The sequence below is a fragment of the Pezoporus flaviventris genome, unplaced genomic scaffold (genome assembly GCF_033815535.1).
Source record: "Pezoporus flaviventris isolate CSIRO_AGI_PZ_B2104156 unplaced genomic scaffold, CSIRO_AGI_Pfla_v1 ptg000001l, whole genome shotgun sequence".
NCBI classification, from domain to species: domain Eukaryota; kingdom Metazoa; phylum Chordata; class Aves; order Psittaciformes; family Psittacidae; genus Pezoporus; species Pezoporus flaviventris.
The window spans coordinates 42,625,395-42,647,447 of record NW_026892549.1 but is presented as its reverse complement, the minus strand read 5'-3'; the positions used below and the strand labels follow the sequence as shown (position 1 = coordinate 42,647,447).

At 35.6% G+C, this 22,053-nt stretch overlaps 1 protein-coding gene across 3 annotated transcripts in view; it reads left to right on the top strand.

Annotated features, from left to right (window-relative positions):
• Positions 1 to 22,053, top strand: part of TTN (titin) — a 253,359-nt gene that overhangs the window by 74,664 nt on the left and 156,642 nt on the right. For all 3 annotated transcript variants that reach the window (XM_061454518.1, XM_061454513.1, XM_061454512.1), the window contains 35 exons: positions 3,164 to 3,445; positions 3,717 to 3,995; positions 4,104 to 4,385; positions 4,509 to 4,787; positions 5,288 to 5,575; positions 5,719 to 5,997; positions 6,083 to 6,361; positions 6,460 to 6,738; positions 7,276 to 7,563; positions 7,712 to 7,999; positions 8,538 to 8,828; positions 9,548 to 9,835; positions 10,829 to 10,921; positions 11,044 to 11,326; positions 11,578 to 11,758; positions 12,107 to 12,196; positions 12,279 to 12,546; positions 12,644 to 12,904; positions 13,475 to 13,684; positions 13,793 to 13,870; positions 13,984 to 14,010; positions 14,685 to 14,732; positions 15,589 to 15,645; positions 15,750 to 15,827; positions 16,103 to 16,357; positions 16,980 to 17,072; positions 17,633 to 17,710; positions 18,395 to 18,463; positions 19,068 to 19,151; positions 19,387 to 19,449; positions 19,708 to 19,782; positions 20,132 to 20,215; positions 20,796 to 20,873; positions 21,596 to 21,670; positions 21,892 to 21,972. In XM_061454518.1, coding sequence (XP_061310502.1) covers positions 3,164 to 3,445; positions 3,717 to 3,995; positions 4,104 to 4,385; positions 4,509 to 4,787; positions 5,288 to 5,575; positions 5,719 to 5,997; positions 6,083 to 6,361; positions 6,460 to 6,738; positions 7,276 to 7,563; positions 7,712 to 7,999; positions 8,538 to 8,828; positions 9,548 to 9,835; positions 10,829 to 10,921; positions 11,044 to 11,326; positions 11,578 to 11,758; positions 12,107 to 12,196; positions 12,279 to 12,546; positions 12,644 to 12,904; positions 13,475 to 13,684; positions 13,793 to 13,870; positions 13,984 to 14,010; positions 14,685 to 14,732; positions 15,589 to 15,645; positions 15,750 to 15,827; positions 16,103 to 16,357; positions 16,980 to 17,072; positions 17,633 to 17,710; positions 18,395 to 18,463; positions 19,068 to 19,151; positions 19,387 to 19,449; positions 19,708 to 19,782; positions 20,132 to 20,215; positions 20,796 to 20,873; positions 21,596 to 21,670; positions 21,892 to 21,972 — 6,111 coding nt within the window. The remainder of the gene's footprint in view (positions 1 to 3,163; positions 3,446 to 3,716; positions 3,996 to 4,103; positions 4,386 to 4,508; positions 4,788 to 5,287; positions 5,576 to 5,718; positions 5,998 to 6,082; positions 6,362 to 6,459; positions 6,739 to 7,275; positions 7,564 to 7,711; positions 8,000 to 8,537; positions 8,829 to 9,547; positions 9,836 to 10,828; positions 10,922 to 11,043; positions 11,327 to 11,577; positions 11,759 to 12,106; positions 12,197 to 12,278; positions 12,547 to 12,643; positions 12,905 to 13,474; positions 13,685 to 13,792; positions 13,871 to 13,983; positions 14,011 to 14,684; positions 14,733 to 15,588; positions 15,646 to 15,749; positions 15,828 to 16,102; positions 16,358 to 16,979; positions 17,073 to 17,632; positions 17,711 to 18,394; positions 18,464 to 19,067; positions 19,152 to 19,386; positions 19,450 to 19,707; positions 19,783 to 20,131; positions 20,216 to 20,795; positions 20,874 to 21,595; positions 21,671 to 21,891; positions 21,973 to 22,053) is intronic.

The following is a 22,053-nucleotide window of genomic DNA, read 5'->3' as shown; positions in this document are numbered from 1 at the left end:
CATTTAAAGAAACGTGTATTTGTATGTCTTTGCTCTTTTATTTCTTCACCCTTTCCCCCACCCATTGTATGGTGGCCACAGAGCATGGGCATGGCACGGTGAGGTGTGTGTTGAGGAGGGCTCAGTGATGAGCTCTGCCATGCTTTCCTCTTTGCAGAACATCTACAGCCTCCCTTCTTTGACATCAAGCCAGTATCTGTTGATGTAGCACTAGGAGAAAGTGCAACTTTTAAGTGTCATGTGACTGGCTCTGCTCCCATGAAGATTACTTGGACGAGAGACAACAGACAGATTCGCCCAGGTGGCAACTACAAGATGACATTGGTGGAAAACACGGCCAGCTTGACAGTCCTAAAAGTTGGTAAAGGGGATGCTGGACTCTACATATGCACTGCCAGCAACAGTGTTGGAAAGGATGCCTGCACAGCTGAGCTAGCTGTACAAGGTATTGTGAGCTTTAGTGTTCATGAGACTTTCCTTTGCAAGGGAGACATCTGGAGAAAAAAGCCTTGAATGTAGACATGTGTGAGACTAACAATCTTTACAAGAGGCTACACTGCGATGTCTTATTTCATTTAAATATTATTGTAATACCTAAATACTTATTAATCTTTCTTCTGGTATAGTTTGCGATTTATCTGATCAAAAGGATTCTTTCATTGAAGTGTTAAATATGACTTAGAGCCTTGTTGCGCCTTTATGAATGGCCCTGTTGGCCAGCAAAAGCTGTCTCTCTTTAAGTCTTTCTTCATTCACTGGATTGTCCAGGGGAGGGAAAGGTAACTGAGAGAAACTCAGTTAACTTATGAGACTTCAATGTGTTGTTACTGGATGTGCAGCTGCTGCAAATAATTTTACCCTTTCACAGACTAGAAACATTGAAAATTGCTGTTCTAGACAGCAAAATGGGAGGATCTGAGAGTACACTTGGTGACAAATATCCATTCTTCCAACACTTTGCTTCTCCATATAGTGGAGAATCTTTTAGTCATCTAAATTTATGACTGGATCAAACTGTCTTGGTACAAGTGACACTTGCATGTTTATTTCCTTAATGTAGGTGGGAACACAGGATTTGTTTATAGCTGTTCCAGCTACCTCATACTTAGTGATTTTATAAAAGAAAGAATGTAAAATGCAGCTCTTAAATATTGCATGAGTTCAAATGTCCCCGTTCTTTTAGTGCCGCCCCCCTCCCCCCCTTTTTTTTTTCCTCTCTGTATGAACTTTGGGGGGAAAAAAAAATCAAACATTTCAAGACTAAATACTATGACTTTTATTCTGTAAGACAAATAGCATAAGAAGCTGAACTACCACTAGCAAAATCGCTGATAACTGCATGTCAAATGTATTACATATTTATATCTAGAGTATGTTCTATCCATAGATAGATTTTTCTTGGTGGGGGCGAAAGAATGGGGCAGAGGGAAATACTTCTGGATTCAGTGACAAGTAGGGACGTTGTTACTATGTAGTTTGACTTACAAAAAGCATTGAAGGCCTGTAGCAAGAAACCTAACCTCTTTAAAAGATTTAAAGCTTGTTTCTACCACAGTCACAATTCTGTTTATATTAATGATATTACTGAGAAGTTTATTTGACTAAAGTTACCATTGATAAGAAGATCCTGACCTTAGACGCTTTCTTACTCTTCAACTCCTTATTCATAAAATCCTGATTTTTTTTTTCCGTCCACAATTATTATTTTCTTTTTTGATCCTGAACTTACACTGACACTCACTTTAATCCTTTAGAATTTGTACAGTTTCCCCAGTGTTGTAAAATAAATGATATTCATTGTTTGGCAGCCATTTTCTATAGAACTTGGAAGAGAAACCTCTTTTGTGTATTGATTTTTGTGTGTTTAATTTGAGCAGATGATGTCTCATCTCTATAACACACATCCTTTTGTTTGTAGAATTAAGTGCTTTTATTTGATTAACCTTGGTAATTTCCCAGAGTTTTATTACTTTTCATACTTTAACACCTAAAGTTCTCACTCTGTAGTTTTAACAATTGCTTTAGGTTATAGAAACTGCTTTACATTATAAGTATATACCTTACTAACTTATATACTTACATTTTGGTGATATATCCCCATTTTTGGTAATGAATAGAATTAGTACTCATCAGATGTTAGTATGCAGATAGAGGATCACTTCTTTGCGAAACTGAAATCTGATAATATAATACAAAGGTTCCAAGAGTCCTTATCTAAACAAACCATCATTTCTATTTTTAGAAACTCTAAGGAAGCTTTGTTACTAACAACATAGGATGTTCTGCAAATGTCACACAGGTTGAAGTAACCCACAATAAAATAGATATTCTTCCTACACTTTACAGACAGATGAACGAAGAGGCACTTCATCCTGTTTTGCAGGGAGATTTGTTTGTTGTGCCCACGTTACCACCTCATGGGTTTACTAGTTATATCTTTGATCTATGAGCATTCAGTCTTGTGATTCAGAATCATGCGCACAGTACTTTTGATGAAAAGTGTCAAACCTCCACTTCTTTATCTCCTTACAAAAAAAAAAGGTTTACTTTTCAGTCATAGGACCTTTAACACTAATTTCTTCAATACCAACCATCTCACAATTCTTCCCAGCATGATTATTTTAAACCTATATTGTTTTCTACCTAATCTCCTTGACTTCTGTTCCTTATATGCACCTTTATGTTTGGCTTTGCCATAAATTTGTGAAGTGTTATAATGCAGGTACATTTATTGACTGTATCAGTTGTTAATGACATTTTAAGATATAAAGTAGTTGCTATAATGCTTCGCATAAATGCTCTTAATAATATTTCTTGGCTGAACTGTTAGGATTCTTACATTTCCATCAGGTATTTTGAGTACTCATGTATTGCTAGAGGGAATTACTTAAAGGAAACCACCCATCAGTTTATCTGTACTGAATACATGGGAGAAGTAGAGTGGGACAAAAAAGTAAGGAGAAACTAGCTGAAATGCATATAGAGAACTAGTTTGCTTCCTAAATAAAAGAAACTTAAAATAATCTTTAAAAAAATCATAGCAATTACAAACTTAAAATGTTTGCATAAGTCCAGAAAGTTTACATTTTCTCTTACATATTTCCTTGTTTATTCGAAGAATCAGTGCAGTTTAAAGCAACATTTCCACTTTTTGGCTTTCCAGAACCACCAAGGTTTATTAAGAAACTTGACTCCTCAAGACTTGTGAAACAGCATGATTCCACTAAGTATGAATGCAAAATAGGTGGATCTCCAGAAATCAAAGTCACCTGGTACAAAGGTGAAACTGAGATTCATCCCAGTGAAAAATACCGAATGTCCTTTGTGAATTCAGTGGCAGTCATTGAAATGTACAACCTCAGTGTTGAAGACAGTGGTGACTACACTTGTGAAGCTCACAATCCGGGGGGTAGTGCAAGCACCAGTACCTCACTGAAAGTAAAAGGTCAGAAACACAGTTCTTTCCTTACATTTCTATCTCTCTGAGTCTTCCTTTTTGGAAAACCTCTTAAATCCCACTTTCTTTAGTCAGAGAGGCCAAAACCTGTCTGAATAGAGGGCAAATCTCTTGACTGCTTGTTATACTGTGGGATATCTATCTTAATAATGGTTTCTCTTTGCTGTTTAGCATCAGTGGCTACTTGAATACTTTGTCCTTTTTAATCTCCTTCCCTCAAATAACACAAAATTTACTCCTCCCCCCTCTTTTTTTCCAGCACCCCCCATTTTTACCAAGAAGCCCCCTCCAACTGAGACCTTGAAAGGGTCTGATATTCACCTAGAATGTGAGCTTCAGGGCACTCCTCCGTTCCAGATCTCTTGGTACAAAGACAAACGAGAAATTCGGAGCAGCAAGAAGTATAAGGTCATGTCTGAGAACTACCTAGCCAGTATTCACATTCTCAGTGTGGATACTGCAGATGTTGGTGAATATCACTGTAAAGCTGTAAATGATGTGGGAAGTGACTCCTGCATTGGCTCTGTAACACTAAGAGGTTTGTATAAAGATTGGCATCTTGGCATTGCATTGTTCCTGTCATTCTCCTCCTACTTTGCCACTACTGGCATGTTTTTTTTACTGTTAAATATCTTCTCTTAAATAGCACCACCAACCTTTGTGAAGAAACTGAGTGATCTCACTGTTGTAGTTGGGGAGTCGATTGAACTGCAGGCTGCAGTAGAAGGATCACAGCCCATTTCTGTTCTGTGGTTAAAAGACAAAGGGGAAATCATCAGAGAAAGTGATAATCTTTGGATTTCCTATTCAGAAAACATTGCAACTATGCGGATTGGAAATGCAGAACCAGCCAATGCTGGGAAATACATTTGTCAGATAAAAAATGATGCTGGAGTTCAGGAATGCTTTGCCACACTGAGAGTTCTAGGTTGGTAGCATGAGATTAAAAAACTCAATGTGGTCTACTATGCTTTAAAATTTCAATTTTTACAATACTAATAATTATTGCATTGTTGATTTTAAAATATCTGTGACTTGCATCTCATTACAGAACCTGCAGTCATTGTTGAGAAGCCAGGCCCAGTCAAAGTTACAGCGGGAGACTCATGTACTCTGGAATGCACAGTAGATGGCACACCAGAGCTTACTGCTAGGTGGCTTAAGGATGGGAATGAACTGTCCACTGACCATAAATATAAAATCAGTTTCTTCAAAAAAGTGTCTGGGCTTAAGATTCTCAATGCAAGACTAGAAGACAGTGGAGAATATACCTTTGAGGTGGAAAACAGTGTTGGTAAAAGCAGCTGCACAGCTTCAGTGCATGTCTCAGGTTAGTTGACTGTTCGAGTTACATCCGATCCTACAGTTCTTTTATAACACCTTCAGATAGATAGCAAACTGATTCTCAAGACTGGCAGCCTGAGAGACTCATCGCTTGTATAATCTTAGGAGTACTTGGCAAGACACTTTGACAGACATCAAGAATGGATGCCTATCTAACCTCTGAGGGGCAAGGGCTTGAGTTGTTACGAGGGCTTCGTTTCTTTGGCTTTAGTCTACATGCCTTCTTGGACAGCTGGTGCAATATTTCTTATGAAAAAGAAATGCCAAAATAAAAGGTGTCCCTCAAAAGTGTGAATGAAAGTTCCAACATATCCTTAACCATCAACTATTTTTCTATGACTTAGGTGCATAGGAACAGATTGCTTAAGCAGATACATCAAAAGAAATTTCAGTGATTTTATTATGCATGGGAAACTTCCTGCATTTTAAGTTCCTGTATGGTATTTATTTTGTTTTTTTCTTTTTTTTTATTAAAAAAAAATGCAGATCGTATTATACCTCCTTCTTTCACAAGAAAACTGAAAGAAACATATGGTCAGCTGGGCTCTTCTGCTGTACTGGAGTGTAAAGTTTATGGGTCACCACCTATTCTTGTTTCCTGGTTTCATGACGGAGAGGAGATTATCAGCGGAGACAAGTATCAGGCTACTCTTACAGACAATACCTGTTCTCTGAAAGTGAATGGACTTCAGGAATCTGATATGGGAACTTATTTGTGCACAGCTAGTAATGTAGCTGGGTCCGATGAGTGCAGCGCATTTTTGAATGTTAGAGGTCAGTATCAATAAGAAGCCAGAGTCAGAAGGCACAAATATATTTTCAAGAAGACTTAATGCTTTGCTCTGTACATATTTCTTGTTATCTTGCTCTTCATCAGAAGCTAAAATGTACTTCTTTTGTTTCATTTGCATGCTTAGAACCACCATCTTTTGTGAAGAAACCTGAACCACTGAATGTTTTATCTGGGGCAAACATAACCTTTACCAGTATCATAAAAGGCTCCTCTCCATTGGAAGTCAAATGGTTTAGAGGTAGTGTTGAGCTAGCACCAGGACACAGATGCAGTATCACCTTGCAAGATTCAGTTGCAGAACTGGAGCTATTTGATGTACATCCGCTTCAGAGTGGAGACTACACTTGCCAGGTCTCTAACAAGGCAGGGATGATTTCTTGCACAACACATCTTTTTGTCAAAGGTTTGTCCAGACTACTATATCTTATGCTTCTAAAAATGATCTCTTGGCTTTATCTCATTTGTTTTCTTCCCATTGTTCTTTATAGAACCAGCCAAATTTGTGAAGAGGGTGAATGATTTAACTGTAGAGAAAGGAAAAAATTTCATCTTGGAATGCACATACATGGGTACTCCACCGATTTCAGTGACATGGAAGAAAAATGGAGTAAAAATAATGCACTCTGAAAGGTGTAGCATCACCACTACAGAAACATCTGCCATACTGGAAATACCTAATAGCAAACTAGAAGATCAGGGGCAATATTCTTGTCATATTGAAAATGATTCTGGACAAGATAATTGTCATGGTGCAATCACAATACTAGGTGCGTCAAGCTACCATCATTTCATCAAGTATTATTTGAACTACCAGTGCTCATTGTGCAATACCTTTTTGTGCTAATGGTGTATATTTGTTCTTCAGAACCACCTTACTTCGTTACACCCTTGGAGCCAGTGCAGGTGACTGTTGGGGATTCTGCATCCTTACAGTGCCAGGTTGCTGGAACACCAGAAATGATTGTATCATGGTACAAAGGCGATACAAAGTTGAGAGGAACTGCTTCTATGAAAATGCACTTTAAAAACCAAGTTGCCACTTTGGTTTTCAGCCAGGTAGACAGTAGTGATAGTGGGGACTACATCTGCAAAGTAGAAAATGCTGTTGGTGAGGCTGCTTCATCATCTTTGCTGACAGTTCAAGGTGAATATTTAGTTTAAAAACATGCAAAAATGGCATGTTTTTCTTAAGTATGTTTGCTATTTCAAAAGAACAAACAAACAACCCAAAGATTACCTTTTCTGTGTTAAACGCTTTAGTTTCTTGACTTGGCTTGTCTCTGCATTACTGTCTTCTCTTAACGAAAGTCTACCAGTGAAGCTAATCAAAATGTGTCTCTCATTGATCACAGCCCTACTGTAGGGATACAAGCTTCTTCATCTTCCTTTCCCATTGAGGATATTTCTTTGATTGTTTCTACCATTGGCAGTCCTGAGGTTTTAGTAGGGTCACTGGGTGTAACTGATGGCAGAATGGTTATACATTTTACTGCAAACTATGCACAGTGCTCTTTTCACATCAGGTTCCAAATAAATAATATGCTGAATAAAATTTTAATCGGAAGTTATAAGTAAAAGTTGAGTGTACTCTACAGTATATTAGGCAGTGATTACTGTTGAATACAACAATAGGTGCGTATCTTCTGAAAACCTTCACTGTACAATACCTGTTTTCTTACAGAGCGTAAGCTTCCTCCTTCTTTTACGCGAAAATTAAGAGATGTCCATGAAACTGTTGGCTTACCAGTTACATTTGATTGTGGCATTGCTGGTTCAGAACCTATAGAAGTATCTTGGTTTAAAGATGGTGTGCGTGTAAAAGAGGACTACAATGTTCATACATCCTTCGTAGATAATGTAGCAACTCTTCAGATTTTGAAAACAGATAGGAGCCTTATGGGACAATATACCTGCACAGCTACCAATGCAATTGGGACAGCTTCTTCTAGTGGCAGGCTTGTCCTTACAGGTCAGTGGGCTATGAAATATTTAATGAAAATATCTCAAAACTAACTTTAGAAACAGATTTAATACTGTACAAATTATATTTATTTCACACAGGTTTAAAGCAAATCAGGATTTTAAACTGATGCCTTTTTATTTATTTCACTCTTCAGAAGGGAAGACTCTTCCATTTTTTGACATCCCAATTACACCTGTGGATGGTATTATTGGAGAAAGTGCTGACTTTGAGTGTCACATCTCTGGAACACAGCCTATTAAAGTCACTTGGGCAAAAGATAACCAAGAGATTAGAACAGGAAGAAACTACCAAATCAGTTATGTAGACAGCACAGCCCACTTGACCATCTTGAGAGTTGAGAGGGGAGACTCTGGACAGTATACATGCTGTGCTAGCAATGAAGTTGGAAAGGACTCTTGCACAGCTCAGCTGACTGTTAAAGGTATTGAATAGATAATACATTGTGTGTACATTTTTGTGCGTACATTTTTCTGTCTTTAATTATTAAGGAAGTTAGCTTTATTGCTGCAAGATAACTTTGAGAAGAACTTTTGAGATATAGCTTGAAAGTACCTGAACGTACCTATATGTCTCTGAAGAGGGTTAGGATTGGTCACCAGCAATGATGGGAAGAGACTAGTCTTTGGACTAGTTTCTTTATAGGCTTTGGCCTATTTCTTTCTTGGGAACTTGACAAAAATCTTGGGGCTTTTATGGCATTTGATGTAAAAATATAAGAGGATTCTTTTTTTTCAAATAGGAAAATCAAATATGACAGTGACTGTAAAAGCAAGATGTGCTGTTTATCTTAGCATGCTTTCACTTAAAAAAAAACCAAATACCCTGTTTAAATGAGAGCAAGTATTAATTCCCCAATGTTGAAATTTTTTTTCTTGAAACATTTTCTTTAGAATTTTCCATGTCCATTTCATTCATAGAATTTTGTTAATTTTGTTCCTTTTTTTTTTTTTTTTTTACAGAACGAAAATCTCCACCAACTTTCACTAAGAAACTGTCTGAAGTAGTAGAAGAAACAGAAGGGAATGAACTTAAACTTGAGGGCCATGTTGCTGGCTCCCAGCCTTTGACTGTTGCTTGGTATAAAAACAATCAGGAAGTTCATTCAAGCCCTCATTGTGAAATATCTTTCAAAAATAACACCTTAATTTTGCACATAAAGTGTGTAGAGCAATCAGATGCTGGTTTATATACCTGTAAAGTGTCCAATGAAGCAGGAAGCGTGTTATGTACATCTTCTGTTGTTATCAGAGGTTAGTCGAAGTATTTTTTACTTTGCTTCTTACTTTTTTTTGTCGCATGTTAGCTGAAAACATACAGCTTCTATCTTATGAGCTGGGTTTACTTACTTTAATTTGTCCAGCAGTACTTTGTCCTGAGATGGACAGACTAAACTGAGTTAAACCACAAAATCAAAAAATTCTTCTAATTTTTTTATTAAAATACAACAATATTTTTCAAGGAGGAGTTTCCTTTTCACTATTTGCTATGACTGATCTAAATTGAACATTGAAATCTTTGTGACATTCCTGTTGAATTTGTAATCATCCTCTTTTTGTGGAAAAACAGTTTTTCTGTGCATTTACACCTAAGCTTGTGCAGCCTTGACTGTGTGTTTTAGCAGCATGGCACTTCATTGTAATACTATTGTAGGAGATTGCATATTTTTTTCTTTAAAGGTGCTTACATAGTTTTGCAGCCTAATAGCAGTGTTTTAATTCTTATAGTGTTTTTCACATGTGAATGTCCTTGCTGTGTGGAGTAAAGATATTTCGCATGTTTGCATAGAAAATATACTGTCTTGGTACTTATTCCATTTTCTAACACTATGATTTATGTTTTCAGACTTCTGTTTATCCTTCTTCATTCTTTGCCATTGTCTTCTTAAGAATCACATGTATCTCCTTTTCTCTTACATTCTTAATCTTACTTTCCTCCCTTGAGTATTCACTCAAACGTTTTCCTATTCCAGAACCCAAAAAGCCTCCAGTTTTTGACCAGCCTCTTCAACCAGCAGCAGCAGAGGAAGGTGATACTATACAGCTCAGCTGCCATGTTGAAGGATCACAGCCAATCCGGATTCAGTGGCTGAAGGCAGGCAGAGAAATAAGAGCTTCAGGCAGATGCAACTTCAGCTTTGCTAATGGAGTAGCTCTTCTAGAACTTGCTGCAATTACCAAATCCGATTCAGGAGAATATGTATGCAAAGCTTCAAATGCAGCTGGCACTGACACTTGCAAATCTAAAGTGACCGTTAAAGGTACAATAACATGGAGACAATTAAAGTGTATGATAAAAATTTAAACCAAATTCCATCCCACTTTATTTTCTGTGGAACAAAAATGTTAATAATCTAATAGAAACAATTAGTATATTTTAGTTATTTGCAAACCCACACAATCTGGGAAGACAGTATATTTGAAAATTAACTCTACATAAATAGGACATAAACAGTGGGAGATCAGTGTCAAATCAACACTATATTCTTACCAAAAAGACTAAGAATTTAGTTTCTAAATCTAAACACTAAATTTTTGAAAAATGGAAGCTAAATGAGCGAAATTACTTGGACATGCAAATTTTAAGCAGAGGATGGGAACAGTGGTGTTTATTAAAAGAAAATACAGAAGGGATTTGATTGAGCATATGGCCATCGGAGCTAATTTCTTCAGGACTGTTACATTTAGAACTTTCAGCTGAAAGCAAATATAGTCTAAGCATGTGTCCTTCCTTGTGTATCTTGCCTTACCATTGCATGAAAGACTTAAATGTTCAGTAATATGCAGAAATAGTATATTATTTACTATATGGGTAACCACAAGGCTAAGAACTGAGCAAATGAAAAAAAAAAACCAAAACACTCACTGGTGAAAAAATACAAGTAACTTCAAGGATGAAATTTTCAGAAATAGACAGAAAAGAAAAACCTCACCGAAACCTCAGCTATTTTAGAAAGTGGCGGTTCTTATTTGCATATCTGCTTATGAATTTTCATCCATGAAGAATATGAATGACCTGACTGAAGTTAATGAACAGCACAATCTGGCCCACAGTATTCAGTTTCATCTGGAAAGTAAAATGCAAGTTAACTAAAACAACAGAAAAACATTTTGCATTTTTATCTCTTGCATAGTATTTTGTTCCACCTTTATAATTAATTCTTTTTTTACCATTCCTTTGGAAGCATCATCATGCATGAACATAAATCATTACACGGAACCATCTGTTTTATTGTTTTACTTTATTTTTCTAGAAAAACCAGCAGCTGCACCAGTAGCTAAGAAAGCAGAACTGGAAGGAAAACTTTATTTTGTGTCAGAGCCTCAGAGTATCAAAGTCATGGAAAGTAAGAATTCTTTTCAGAAAGTACCTTGTCTTCTATTTGCCTGTACCTTTTTTCTTGAGATTATGTCCTGCTCTTATAGAAAGCTGGAAAGACTTAGCTTCCTTATTTGCATCTTTTTGCAGAAACTGTTGCAAAATTTATTGCAAAAGTTGGAGGAGACCCAATTCCAAATGTTAAATGGATGAAGGGAAAATGGAGGCAACTCAACCAGGGAGGTCGCATTACAATCCAGCAGAGAGGAGATGAAGCCAAACTAGAAATAAAGGACACAATAAAAACTGATTCTGGCATGTACAAATGCGTAGCTTTTAACCAACATGGTGAAATTGAGAGGAGCGTAAACCTACAAGTTGAAGAAAGAAAGAAAGAAGTTGTTGAAGGGGATCTCAGGGCAAAACTAAAAAGGTATATGGGAAGATTTTATAGATTAATTTACCATCAACACAGAAGAAACATTTCTTATTAAATATCTCAGTTCAACATATATTTTTTAAGATTCATTAAACATGAATGACTTATAAAAGTAGAAGCACCTGACTAGACAAAGCTAAAGGATTCCACTCCACAGTGCAGCTGTAAGCTGATTCATTTTTTCATTGAACAACCTTATACGAATGAAGTATTGCATATTTATCTTATGTCATTGCTTTGAATAGCACTCCAAAAAGGAAGGAAGGAGAGGAAGAGCAACCTATTGATATCTTGGAACTTCTCAAAAATGTAGATCCCAAAGAATATGAGAAATATGCTCGCATGTATGGAATTACAGATTTCCGTGGCCTCTTGCAAGCCTTTGAGTTACTAAAGCAAACTCAAGCAGAAGAAAGCCATAGACTGGTAAGATACAGTGTGACTTTAGCATTGGCTTTGTTAAGAGAAACATGGTTCATTCGAGCAAACTTCTTGTCTATGATCTGATGTTACTGTGTGTGCAGGAATTTCTGGCTCCTCTTTGGATCTTTTACAGATAGTTCTCAATTTCTTGCACACTCAAACCCAAGAAGAAGTAATGGGTCTTCTGGCTAAGTCTTCCTAACTTGGCTTCAATTTTTAAGATGGGGAGAAAACACTAGTTGCAGTACACTTACAGAAAATTTGACGTAGGAACTAATCTTATGTTGGACAACCATGACAGCTTGACATTTAGTATTCTTTAATCTTTTAGTATATTCTGCCTTTTTACAGGAAATTGAGCTCACAGAAAGAGCTCAAAGAGAAGATCAGGAGTTTGATGAACTTGTAGCTTTTATTCAACAACGACTCTCACAAACAGAGGTAACATATTTTTGGATTAATTTATGAAATATTCAAACTCATAACAGGGAACTTGAAACTAATTTAAACTAATATTTTTCAGCCTATTACTCTGATCAGAGACATTGAAAATCAGACGGTTTTAACAGATGAGGATGCTATCTTTGAATGTGAGATTAAAATTAATTATCCAGAAATTAAACTTTCATGGTACAAGGGAACTCAGAAGCTGGACTCCAATGACAAATATGAAATTAGAATTGAAGGTGATCACCACATACTGAGAATCAGGAACTGCCAACTTGAAGATCAGGGAAATTTCAGAATAGTGTGCGGACCACACATTGCTAGTGCCAGGCTAACTGTGATCGGTAAGTATGCTTTTGAAGTATCTATTTGAATTAATATACACATTAATTCTTCCACTGTCTGATGCCTGCTAAAATGTATGTTTTAACATGCTAATAGAACCTGCAGTTGAGCGGCATCTCCATGACACTACTTTCAAGGAAGGAAACACTTGCACGCTGTCCTGTCAGTTCTCTATCCCAAATGCCAAGTCTCAGTGGTATAGAAATGGGAGACCCATTAAGATAGGAGGGAGATATTCAACACAAGTGTCTGACAAAGTACACAAACTCATCATCAAGGATGTTAGAACAGAAGACCAGGGACAATATACCTGCAAGCTTGACAACCTAGAAACAACTGCAGATCTGGCCATTGAAGGTTTGTAAACAGATATAAATTCTCTTTGTTACGGTAGTGATAAGCAGCTTCTGGGGGTTCAATAATAGAACAAATGAAAATAAAAGGAATTTCTTAAAAATGTATTCCCAAACTTGGAAATGGACTAAATAAGAAAGTTTGCTGTCCTTTCTCTTTGGACATGTGTCATATTTCTGTTAGTATTTTTGACTAAATCATCATAACTAATATCCCCTGACCCTCAAAAAATCTGAGTCATGCTTGCTTTTATTCTCTTGTTCTCTAATAATCTTGTATTTTCCTTGGACCTCCTCTTTTTCTTAATTATGCATTATCTTTCCTCTCCTTAATGACTTCTCTTGTATAATTTATCTGCACAGCAGTCTTCTTATAGTTGTACTCTTACGTCTTCTAATCTTTATTCTTACATAGAAAACTTCAAGAAGATGGAATTCCATTTTCTTACCCTACTTTTTCAAGATCTATCTCTTATTGTAATGTAGGTGTTGTTATGGAAACAATGAGAAGGAATTAGATAAGCTAAATGGCCTGATGATGCATAACAATTTTATTTTTTGTTTCTAAAAACAGCAGAACCAATTCAGTTCACTAAGAGCATACAGAATATTGTAGTGAGTGAACACCAGTCTGCAACCTTTGAGTGCGAAGTGTCTTTTGATGATGCAGTTGTGACATGGTATAAAGGCCCCACTGAACTGAGAGAGAGTCCCAAGTACAGCTTCAGAAGTGAAGGTCGCTGTCATTATATGACCATTCACAATGTTAATGCAGAAGATGAAGGTAAAAATGCATGGAATATTTGTGCTGATGCTTTACTTTTATCTGATTTTGTTGTCTGCTTTTTTAATGATAAAGGCATATAAATATAAACATTCTTGGCTGTTGCAGGTGTATACTCTGTAATTGCTCGTCTTGAACCACGAGGAGAAGCAAGAAGCACTGCAGAGCTCTATCTGGTAACCAAAGGTCAGTGAATTTGCTGAACAAATTTATGATCATAACCATCTGCAAATTTGTGAGTTTGAGCATGATTCTGGATATACAAATAGTACTAAAAGAAATTTAATATTTTTTTGCAGAAATCAAACTGGAGTTGAAGCCACCAGGTAAAGATGATGAGCAAGACTGGCACAAGATCAAGACTTCACTCTGTCACAGATTTAGTGCTTTGCTCTGCTCTATTTTTTATTTTTGACTCATTTTTTCCTTGTTATAGTAAGTCAAACCTAGGCTCTGAAAAGACATACCTCATCACCATATAAGAAGCTATTTATTCTAATAAACAGTGGCAGTGAATACCTTGGTAACTCCAAAATCATTGATATTACTGTTTTTTAAAATCTGTGTAGAATTTTGTACGTTCTTCGAAACACAAAAGTTCATTTTTGTTTCAACGACTGAGGAATAGAACAATTAAGAGGTACAAATGACTAGATTTGATATCCTCTGCACAATTGAAATAAATAACCAAGGATGCAGAATGGGTAGCAATCATCTCTTTATGATATACAATGATCTTTTCTGACTGTTTTTAAGACCCAATACACCAAATTATGCAAGAATTATTTAGAAATAAAATGAAACAGTGTAGAGTCTAGCCAGATTGAAAGATTAATGCAATTAGTTATCTATTGATCGGCTAGCTTAATCTTGAGGAGTAGGCTGCAATCTTTTAATGCTAGGAAAACTACGATTAAAGCACCATGAACTACTATTCTTGGGGACAGCATATTAAAATCTATTTTTTATATTAATTCAATTAAACATTTTGATTTCCTAGATGTTCCTGATGCCAAGGTTGCAGTTCCACCTCAAAAAGCAGTTGAAGGTAGGTTAACATACATGTGCCACAATGCTGTTTTATATATGCACTAAAGCAGCAAGCCAGTGGGAACCTCAGAGAAAAATCTTAGACAATGGTAAGATCTAGTTAATTTTTTCATACAAACATAATAAGAGTAAGGCTTGGCTTGGTTAGGCTCGTTTTGCTGTGTAGAAAACTATACACAAATAATGGTCAGAATGAAGCCTTCTCTCTGAAAAAGATTGTGTCTTTTCCTTCTTGTTTTCCTATCAGTTTGTTCACTCCATCTTCCTCTTATTTCCACTTTCCTTTTCTGATCTTTATTTTCACCTTTTCTTCTTTTTCTGCCAAAGAGATAAGTTTTACACAAGCTGCCTGAAATGCTACTCTTTGGAGAAAAAAAAAAGAAGAAAATATTTTAAAGTATTACAATAGGTTGTATTTTTATTGCGACTGATCTCTCCCCAGGCTCTGGTATTTGCCTATAGACTTCAAACATGATGTGTATTTCTGTTACATTCAAGTTTACTATGAACCTTAGAAGTTCAATCTCCTGTGTTTCATTTCCAGGATAACTTGGTATATGCTTTCAGTAGCAGCAGGAGGGAAAAGATTTATATTTAGATTAATTATTATCAAGAAAAATATGAGACTAATGGCACTAAAGAAAATAAAGCTGAGAAGGGTCAGAATTCAAGTAAAGGTAGACTGGGGATTTCCATTCAAAATATATTCTTCCACTTACAGTAAACATTCAGAATGAGCAACATGCTGTGAGAAAATCATTGCATAGATTTTCCAAATGCACTAGGATTTTTCTTCATTTACAGGAAAGCATCGTACTCATATTTTATTCTATATGTTCTGTTTTTCCTATAAGCTGCCCCTATTCCTATTCTTCTACCTCTTGTTCCACAACCAGAGGAGAAAAAGCCAGGTAAGAATACATAAATTGTTTGGGCAGCGTTTGTATGTTTAATTATGACTGTCGGTTGGATTCTTTTAATTTTAATTCTAAAAAAACACCCTTTTTTTTTTAAGCAGAAAAAAAGGTTCCGTTAAAGAAAGTCTCCAAAAAGGTGGTTAAAAAAGTTCCTGAAGAAGTCCCACCACCAAAAGGTAACTTCCTTTTTTTTATCATTTAAAAATCATAACATTACCTTGGGAAAACAAGATAATTTGTTTTAAATTATCTTGAATCAATCCAATCAGTTTGATTTTTGTCCTTATGTTAAAAACATGCATATTTGAAATCCAAGCTGATTAGGACTGCTTAAAAAAGAGTCACTTCTTTAAACTGTGAAAGTGAAATCATTTCATTAACTGCTAATACCCAATATGCCTTGCAAATTCCAGGTTATGAGATGAATAATCTATTTTCTCATTTTTTGAAGTTCCTGAGGTGCTGCCAGAGAAGCCCAAAGAGATAAAAATAACATCCATGGCAAGGAGAGAAGAGATTCATGAAGAAAAGAAGGAAATATATGAAGAACCCAAAGAACCTTATGAAGAATGGGAAGAAGATTATGGAGAAGACCACGAATATTATGTCAAGGAAGAAGGCTATGACGAAGGCGAAGAGGAATGGGAAGAAGCTTATGAAAAAAGAGAAGTGATTTATGAAGAAAAACGAGTAATTCATGAAGAAGGTATTTTAATTATACTATTTTTTCTTCTCTTTTCTCATACTTGTTATTAAGGCCCAAAAATTTTGAGCCAGACAGCTTTTTTTTTTTTTTGACTACTTTTTTTTTTTTTAACAATATTTGGACCTTAATAATTCTTCAAGTTTTAACTGGCACTTCATAATCAGACAAGGACTTTAGTATGGCATGTCATAAATGCAGATAGCTTGTTAGCAATGGACTTTTTAAAACCTAATATAAGTTAGTAGTTTGTAAGGATATGTGACATTTTTACTTGGTTTGGATATTTCTTTTCATTTTCATGTATTCTAGATAAAATTTATTTAGATGAAATGTTTCACACATTAATTTCTTGATGTCAGTAGCTGTATTTTACAATTCCTTGCATACTTTAACTATCTTGAGTGGTAGTAACATGTATGCCTCTATGAACATGTGTGCCAAGAATTTGGCTCTAATGAGAAACCATCAAACTTGGGAATGAGCAGAAAATTCTACTGCAACAATTGGAACTCCAAAACTCTCTTAAACTTACATAAACTTACAATGGCACAACTAATAATTTTTGTGTGTATCAAGCCTTGAGACAATGCATTTTTCAGCATCAATGTTATTTTTCTTAAAGTTGTTGAAGTTCCTAAGAAGCCTGTGGCTGAGAGAAAACCACCACCAATTACAGCTGAAAAGAAGGAAAAGAAAGAAGTAACAGTTCATAAAGGTATGACTTTCCTGCAAAACTAACAGGAACATGCATATTAAGATCTCTCATGCATCTTTTTTCAAGCTGACCTGTGTTGATTATTCCCATTTCCTTGAAAAGGAGAAAAGTCTCTTTATGTTGGAAGGTGACATGAGCAATGCTTATGGCAACATTTCCTCTTCTTCTGCCTTCATGTTTTTGAGCAGAAAGAGAATAGTGGCACTGGTGGTTGAAACAAACCAAGAACTGCTGGCAAAATCAAGCTGAACTTTCATTATCTTTCCTACCCACATTATATTTGCCTTGGGCTTGGGTGATGCTTTTGAGCCAGTGAATGCTGCACTTCTGAGAAGTGTATATTCAGATCACTGTATATCTCTCAGGGGAGGGTGGGCCTGATCACTTGTTTCACAAGTGCCTTTACCAACAAAGTTCACTACCAGTGAATGATGTGCTGAACAACGAACGGGATGCACAAAGTTTCTAACATCCTAAAAGAGAAAATAGCATTATACCCGGTTTGTGTCCAGAAAATGATTTGCAATATTATTTAAATAATAAATCTATTTGAATCACAGTTGTCAAGAAACCTGTTGATGAAAAAGTGGAGATAACTACTCAGAGGGCTGCAGAAGAAAAAGTCAAACGGGCTGAGGGTAACTACTGTTTAACTACCTTATTGTCATTTTACATGAAAGTAGTGGCTATTGTTACTTAGCTGATCTTCATATGCCTTGTCTTCATATGGTCATGGGTCTTATAAATTTTTCAGTCCTTGAAATGTAATAAAAGCTTTTGCTGAATTGCATAAAAGCAAAATGAAAAGCTTTTTAGGGAAAAATGTTAAATGCAGATGCTAACCACAGATGGTTTAAGAAAGGAAGTGGGTGCAAAATTGCACTGGGTATAATGGCATGTTTGACTTTAAGTTGAAGAGTTAAAATCCCCATCTTTCTCAGATTTCTACCTTGACTTGTCTACCAGGATATCTTGAAATAAAGATGCCTTTATTCCCTTTATTTCAGTTATGAAATAAAGATGCATCCTTATTCCCCTGGTGACCACCTCCTCTTGTTTAGCTGTTCCTGTTCTGCAGCAGGAGTCTGTTGGCTACAATTCAGTATATGTCAGGTTATAACCTGTGTACTAAATGCCCTGAGTTACCCAGCCTCTTTAGAAGGTAGCAATAAAAAATTGCTACTTTCTGTCTAATGCTTTGCATGGCTTCAAGGAGCCTAACTTAGCTACTGAGTTAGATTGTCATTTGTTGTACTGTCAACATCATTGCTAGAATTATATCTTTGCTAAATATATGACTAACAAAATTTTAATGCCAACAGTTACCAAGAAAGTTCTACCACCAAAGCCTACACCAATGATCGTTGAAGAAAAAGTTATGAAAAAGGAAGGTACAGATCAGCATCTTTCAATTGCAGCACCCTGAGTGTTCTTGTGCTTCTTGTGAATATGTGGGCCTGTGTGTATGTATCTGGATCTATTGTACAAGTCATGTTGTGACTACTCTCAGTGTTTAAATAGTATGTGTACCATGCTTTTGTCTTTCATAAAGTCTGTTTTTAATATGTTTGTGGCCAGCCTTTTGATTCTTGTTTAAACAACACAGAGGACATTGCAGTGTGATTCAGCTTTTTCTTCATCTCTTCTGTCTGCTGGCCTATGCTTACATAATAAGCATAACTTTTGCCTAGTGCCCCCAAGTTTCCTTGAAGAACTGCCGTTGCAAGTCTTCTTACACACCATTTCCAAAAACCTGTGCATGCATTTATTTTATATCTTTAGGTTAATGATGTCTGTATCTTAGTCTTTAACAGATACTAAATATAATACTTGTATGCTTGTTTTGTTTCAGTATTTTAGAATATAAATACTGTCTAAATATGTCTAAGACTTAAATGTGCAATACAGATACAGATTTGATAAGACCTCACATGCTGATTACCACTAATGTGGATCTAGAATACAAAATACTAAAACAAAATCCTATTTTTAAAGTACCTACAGTAGAAACATGGACTGTTTCAGAAGAAAAGATGTCAGTTTCTGTCCACAAACAAGAAGAGTATTCATATGTCACAGGTATGTACAAACTCAAAAATCTGTGCACGCAAATCAGATCAATCTTCCAATCCTGACAGATTTCTTTTAATCTTTTGTTACATATGGCAAATTACATATTTAGACACTTCTGTATTTGTTTCCAATATGTATTGCTTCTCTTTGTTCATTGTGTTACGTAGCCTCAGTTTTATTTAGATTAAGAAATGTTAACATTTCAACTATTTTAATACTGTTTAAATGCTTTTCTTTGAAGAGCCAGCAGAGCGTGAGAAAACAGTTGAAGAAAGATTCTTTGAAGCTGTTTACCCAATTGAAGGTAGATTGATTAAGTGACTAATTAATATCTGAGATTTTTTAAAATAATTCAAATCTGTAGTTAACCAAAAATCATTGTGAGATTTGCACATGCTGTTGGGGTTTTAGATCTTTTTTTCTTTTCTTTATATTAGCTTATGTGTTTTAGTGACTTTTGTGTACTAGACAAACATAATATCTTCTTAAAAGTTTTCAGATTCACTACCAACATTGATACTTCCTATCTCCAAATTTAATTTCTTTAAAATTCCTATTGTAGCACATAAGGAAGTTGAAGAGCAAGAGGAGGAGGAAGAAGTAATTTCTACAGAACAGGATATCTCACACGTTGAAGGTGAATAAAATCTTTGTATCATCATGTGCTCCATTTTTCTGAACTTCCAGGTTAACTGCCTGTACAGCTCTTTATCAAACAATAGCATATAAGTACTGAGATCTTTCCATCTCTTTGGCTCTGCTTTCAAATGTTGAAACCCTACTGCTTTTCTAAGTGTCATTCTTCTTCATCATCGCTTTAAATAATTCTTTGTCTAGCTTTCTTGAGATGAGCATGTTGTATTTCTTTGATGAAAAAAGTGTATTTTTTTATAGTGTTTGCTTATCCAGTGTGTTGAAAGTATCCTACTGTGATCTTCCAAATGTTTTTGCTGTTTCCTAAGTGTTCACCACCTATCTCTTTAAAGTGCCTGAGATACCTAAGAGGCATGTTCCAGAAGAAAGAAAGCCTGTTCCTGTTCCTAAAAAAGAAGCAGCTCCACCAGCTAAAGGTATTTCTATTGCACTAGTAAACTGAAGAAAAAACAAACAAAAAAAAAAACCCAAACCACAAACACAACAAACCCATCCCCCTGTCTTTCATTATATTATTTTTCATGTTTCCTTGCATATATTTGTGAATTTAATCTCTATGTGGCTTTGGTTTTGCATTATCTCCATATGCATTATTTGATTTTGCATTATTTCCATTATCTCCATACTTTCACTTTTTCATTTATGCTTATAGCTTGCATTTGTCTCAGCTTGGGCCCTTCTTTTGTCCTAACAACCTTGCACTCATTGTTTGTATTTATGTTGAGTGGCTTTTGCGGAAAATGGTATGGTGTTTTTATTTCAACAGAGTGCCATGAAAGGTGATAGTGCAGTAATGTTGACATCAGAATTTTGTACTGTATCATAGTGTCTTTTCCATACAGTCCACTGTATGTCCAAAAGTTTGTACATAGTATTGTGTTGCAGTGGTCAGCTCTTGTCCAGACACTATGTTCTATAAAGCAATCTTGGATTGCTGAAATCTGTATAAGGTGTCCAAAGACTAAAGCTCTCTCACTTTGACAATGTTTTCCAAAGTGCCTGAAGTCCCTAAGAAACCTGTTCCAGAAAAGAAAGTTGCTGGTGCTAAAAAAGAAGTGGCTCCCCCAGCAAAAGGTACAGCATCTTTTCAATGTGTGCTTTAACCAGTCCTGTATTATTGTACTGTTTTCCTTAACTACTATTCACTTCTCCTATAAGCTTATGCTAAATATAGTCTTTGTGCGGTATTTCGTATGTCTGTTCTCATCTAAGACAAACTCAAAAACCTTAGAAAGATACTTAAACAAGTTTTAATACCTTTAAAGTTCCTGAGGTGCCTAAAAGACCTGTACCTGAAGAAAAAGTACACATTCCAGTTCCCAAAGAAAAACCTCCAAGTGCCAAAGGTATACTTAGTGATGGAGTGTACATGTTCCTGTTGAATATCTTTTAATTTTTTTTTTGTCCTGTACTGTCTGTATTATAAATTGTTTTTTTTTTAAATGTATAAGTCTCTGTGTATATATAACAGTTTTTAAGGCCAGTTAACATACGTGAACAGTTCTTTCTTCAGTTAAGAAATCTTTGATAGGCTTCCAGAGACTGGTTTGATTTGTTCATTTTGTTTAGGTTTTTTGTTTGATTGGTTTGGGGTTTTGTTTTGGTTTGTTGGTTTTGTTGGGTTTTTTTTTGTCAAATATATGTTGCTCTTGTCTTACTCCTTTCTATGTTAAATGTATGAATGTGTTATGTAGTATATCTTGATATTCTTGTAAATGGATTAATAAAATTCTGTAATACTTAAATAAATCTTTGAAATATAGAATTCAGTTATCCTGTATTTTATCTGTTTTAAGTGCCAGAGATGCCCAAGAGAGCTGCCCCAGAGACAAAAATTGTTCCAAAAAGAGAGGAAGCTCCACCACCTAAAGGTACACTTAAATAACTAACATTCTTTTCTTGTTATGTTAAACATCTTGTTTATGTCAAGTTTTGGCTTTGATTGGTAACTACAGATTGTTTTAGTTGTACTTCAGTTGCACTAGCTATGTATATTTTGTGTCATTTTTTGTGGATAACTGTGCTATGGATGCAGTCTTAAAACACTTGTAATTTTAGTTACTTAATGTTGTTATAATTCATATTAATTAAGCAACAGAAGTACCTAAGAAACCAGCTCCAGAAGAAAAAATTCCACGTGTTCCTAAAATAGAAGAAGCTCCACCTGCAAAAGGTAAAATGTTGTTCAATGTAATGTCATTTGTTGTAGTCTTTAGAACATTGCACTTGTCTCTCAGCTTGCTCAGCTGTTGTA